Here is a 3,961-nt window from a genome sequence, read left to right on the forward strand (position 1 = left end):
TCTTAAAAGTCATGTTTAGTATTTTCTGATGATTGAACAGTTAAACAGCTGTTTATTGTAGTCTTGCTTTTTATGATCATTCAGTTGTATGGTGTCTGATCATTGAAAGGTGCCTTTAAATAAAATGTATTGACTTAGTCCTACTGAAGAGGATGGGGCAGGACTCAAGAGAGCATAATCACAACTCAGTTTGAAGCTCATCTCCTGTACATTCAGCTTTGTAATGTTTTCTTTTTCTGCTATCATGACCTCCAGATCTTCCTCTGTCTCCCGTACAGGACTTTCTGAGCAGGTCCTGTTCGGCAGGTAGACTTGTGGGAACATCCTGGAATGGGTCAGAGCTTCTACACTCCTGTGAGATGTTGAAACTGCAGTTTTTTTATTGTATTTTTTTTTCAGACTCATGTGCCAAATGTATCTTTTAGTGAGCAGAATTCCGGCACGTTCCACAAGTGCTGCTCCATATTGATGTGGTGACTCCACAATCACATCCAGCAAGCTGGGTACCGTGCCATTACCATCGAGTTCATGACATGACTTAACAGTTAAATTTGTTATAACAAATGAATACCTAAATAAGCTACTTCCTTAGAAAAGGGTATTTCCACAATCATACATTATATATTAAAATGTATTATACTTTACATTTCTAAATAAATGTCAGGGCCTTACAAGCACTTAAAACCCATTACCCAAAATTGATTTAAAGAACAAAACTCAAGCAGCACCAAAAATTTTCCTCTTTATTCTAGATAATACATGCATCTGGAATAATCAGAATACATTTGGTGGTGCTAAAGTTTGTGCATTAAATCAGTGGAGAGACACTGCATCCCCTTCAACACAACTAATCAGCTACTTAGCCCTCGTTCGCTAGTTAAAGTGTTAGGAGCATGAAAACACAATCCAAATCAGGGTTGGGAAATTATTACAAACTCATTCATCATTAAACTGTAAAAACTAATAGAAACCTGAAACATTCAAATATGAAACTTGGCAATTAATTGCAACTGCTAACTAAAATGCATAACCATGAAGGTCTCAAACTCCTTCAGATCAGGTGAGAACTCATTTAGAGCAGTTAAGTTAGAAAGGACTTTACAGTTTTGTAGATGGATGCTGTGGAAAGTAATATTTATTAAAAACATCAGTCTAAAAAGAAAATAAGCAAAGTTCTAACAACAAAAAATCCAATATGCTGAGGAAATATTGATCATCGTCTTCCAATGATTTGTGTTCCCACAGTTATAGCAAAATTGGCATGACTACTGCTCATTTTCTTCTGACAAGCCATGGACCACTTAAATAAGCAATAAGAGCGGCTGTATCAGAGCAGGATTATTCAAATGTATCTTGCTTACTAATTATTATGTAACTAACTTTCTCAATCTGGTTCAACCCTCTACATGTAAGTGGAAGAAGGGAAAAAAAAAAAAAAAAGCCATAGATTTTTTTTTCCACATTTTATTTTACAAAGAAACACCAGGTGTCCTCAATTAAATGTTCCTGCAACAAGAAAAAGATGTAGTAAGAAACTCCAATGGTTCAGTGTTTTAAAGAACAATATTTCTGCTAAACAAGTTAAAAAACTCTCTTTGGTGGAAGAGACCGATAGTGGACAGACGGAATTCAAATGCATGAATAGTTAAAAAGCTCACACATTAACTTAAAAAATATATATATAATAAATAAAAAAAAAAGCTAAAAATTTTAATCTGACCAACTTGAATTAAAATCAATGGGGAAACAAATTTGCAGAAAGATAACCATTTATTATTTCCAAACTGCGTACCCTCCCCAAAAAAATATAATAATAAAAAAAAAAGATAAATGTTTCACTTAAACGTGTACATTTTCACAAAGTGGTTACTTACTTTGACACAATGGTGTCATCCTTTGCCAGCCTCAAAAGAGAGTCATCGGCTTCACCCTGGGAATATAACAGCAGCATTAAAATCAGGTTCTTGTTCTATTGAAACCTGTGGGCATTTATCCAAAGCACTGCATCACTTAATAGCTTTCCAGGCTCAAAAACAAAACTCTGAGGCCTAGATAAATAGTAAAGTATCACAGTATCTACATTTCACTTTGGGGCACCTGAGAGGATTTTGTGTAATAAGAAAAAAATTGCCATGATGGTAATGAACTGATGCTCAAATAAAAAAAAACAACTCACTTTATTATGACTACTTAATATACATGACAATGCTGAAATCATGATTAAATATACATCCTACCATTCTACGGATAGCACCACAGATGGCGTAGGTCTTGAACTGACCATTGAACCTTCCTGTGACCTTGTCCAGCTGTGAAAATTCAAAGAAAATGGAAAAGAACGAATGGGTCAGTTAACCACAAATTTTATTAAAATTGAACAGCAGAAAAGACATTCCATTAGCTTCCGGGACACATTTCTCAAACGTTACTGAGACTTGAGTTCTCGTGGGGTTTATAAAGCTGGTGTGCATCCTGTGGCTTGTGAATAGTAAATTACACGCAGCATCTCTTCAGAAACCTACAGAAAGACCTGATTCGTTTCCTCAGGAATATCTAATTCAATTCCTCTGACATTTTATACATTTGTGGCAGTGCAAGAATTAATTAGAATTAAATAAACAAACATAAAAAAGTCAATCACATTGGTTTTGAGAAGTTTAGGATTTACACAGTGATAAGCAGGTTTACCTCGGCAATGTTGATCTGGATGGAGGCATGGTCCTTTGCAGCAATAATTCTGTTGCTAGCAGAGCTGCAGAGGGAAAGGTTCATATTAGAAATCTCTTATTACTATAAATGCTATACGTGGATTGCGATGAACGATATGAAAACGTTATAAAATTCATTCAAAAATTACTTACCATTTACGGGGCACGTAGAGATCCACGAATTCTCCAGCGTCGTTTTGCATGGTGAGGGTTTGTAACAGCCTACAAGGCTTTCTGAAGGGGGAAAACAGATGCTTTTACTTGTCGCATATACAGTAGAACAGTGTGAACTTCTTTTCGGGGCTGGGTTTAGATCACAGCACGTTTAGAGCAGATGGTGTTAGGCGTCTCGCTTAAGGGCCCAATGATGGCAGCTAAACTACCACTTACACAGAGACCTGAACGCTACATCACACACAGGAGGCTGTAACGTTACACAGTAACTACAAGTCAGGATAGACGTTTACACACACTGATCATAAACACCAGCTAGCTGTTACTCGGCACGGCTAACAAAAACTAGCATCGATGCTAAGGCTAAAGCTAATGGCTGCTGCACGGCAGAAAATCGTCTCCTCGCCGCCCGGATCTTCTAAAGTCCAGGACATGATTTTAAAAAGGCTGTTCCGCGAATATACACACATTTCTCATTACACTTATCTATCATGCACATTCTAACCGAAAACCTATGAAACGGAGAGAGTATTAATGAGCATAATGCAATTTTTATTATGGAGCACGTTTTCTTCTTACCGCAGATCACAAACGGCTGACGGAAAAGGAAGAAAGCATCAGGAAATGACGTTGAGGTAGACCGAGCGCGTGAAGCAAGCAACGAGCTATACGATTTGCCCAGGCTCACGAACTAGCGCCCCCTAGTGTCTGTATGGTGCTGTTACTGTCAACACCGAGCTTTTTGAATCTGACTTCCTGATTGTAACACTGGAAAATAACACTATAAGATTCTTCATGAACTTGATCTCGTCCTCGGATTGTACTTTTTCTGTTGCATGAGTGATATTTTTAGCTCTCACCACGAAAAACTTGCCTTATTCTGTGCTTTGTGTTACTGCTGAAATCATTCAAGTGAAAAGTCTTTGCACCGACATCGCGGTTTCATCCAATCAGCTCACGCGTATTTGGGTTACGTGATTCATATTTATGAGCTTGCCTCAAACGTGTCCTGCGATTTGAGAGTTTGCCTTCAACCCCCGCCTTATTTTTGGCGACCTGAATGCTGATTGGCTGTGTTT

At 37.6% G+C, this 3,961-nt stretch overlaps 1 protein-coding gene across 2 annotated transcripts; it reads right to left on the reverse strand.

The window, feature by feature from the left end:
• Window positions 1-1,117: 1,117 nt before the first annotated feature.
• Window positions 1,118-3,615, reverse strand: rps21 (ribosomal protein S21; the record flags this gene model as incomplete). Of its 2 annotated transcripts, XM_083570286.1 has the most annotated exons (6): window positions 3,462-3,615; window positions 2,862-2,942; window positions 2,689-2,752; window positions 2,238-2,309; window positions 1,875-1,930; window positions 1,118-1,506 (listed from the first exon to the last, which is right to left on the reverse strand). In XM_083570286.1, exons 2-6 carry the CDS (start codon window positions 2,909-2,911, stop codon window positions 1,497-1,499), a joined length of 252 nt encoding a protein of 83 aa, XP_083426412.1. In that variant the 5' UTR covers window positions 2,912-2,942; window positions 3,462-3,615. The 2 variants fall into 2 exon arrangements, with proteins under 2 accessions (XP_083426412.1, XP_083426413.1); XM_083570287.1 differs by lacking the exon at window positions 1,118-1,506 and having other exon boundaries at window positions 1,871-1,930.
• Window positions 3,616-3,961: the final 346 nt, after the last annotated feature.

The sequence above is a fragment of the Silurus aristotelis genome (genome assembly GCF_946808225.1).
Source record: "Silurus aristotelis genome assembly, chromosome: 19".
Classification (NCBI taxonomy): domain Eukaryota; kingdom Metazoa; phylum Chordata; class Actinopteri; order Siluriformes; family Siluridae; genus Silurus; species Silurus aristotelis.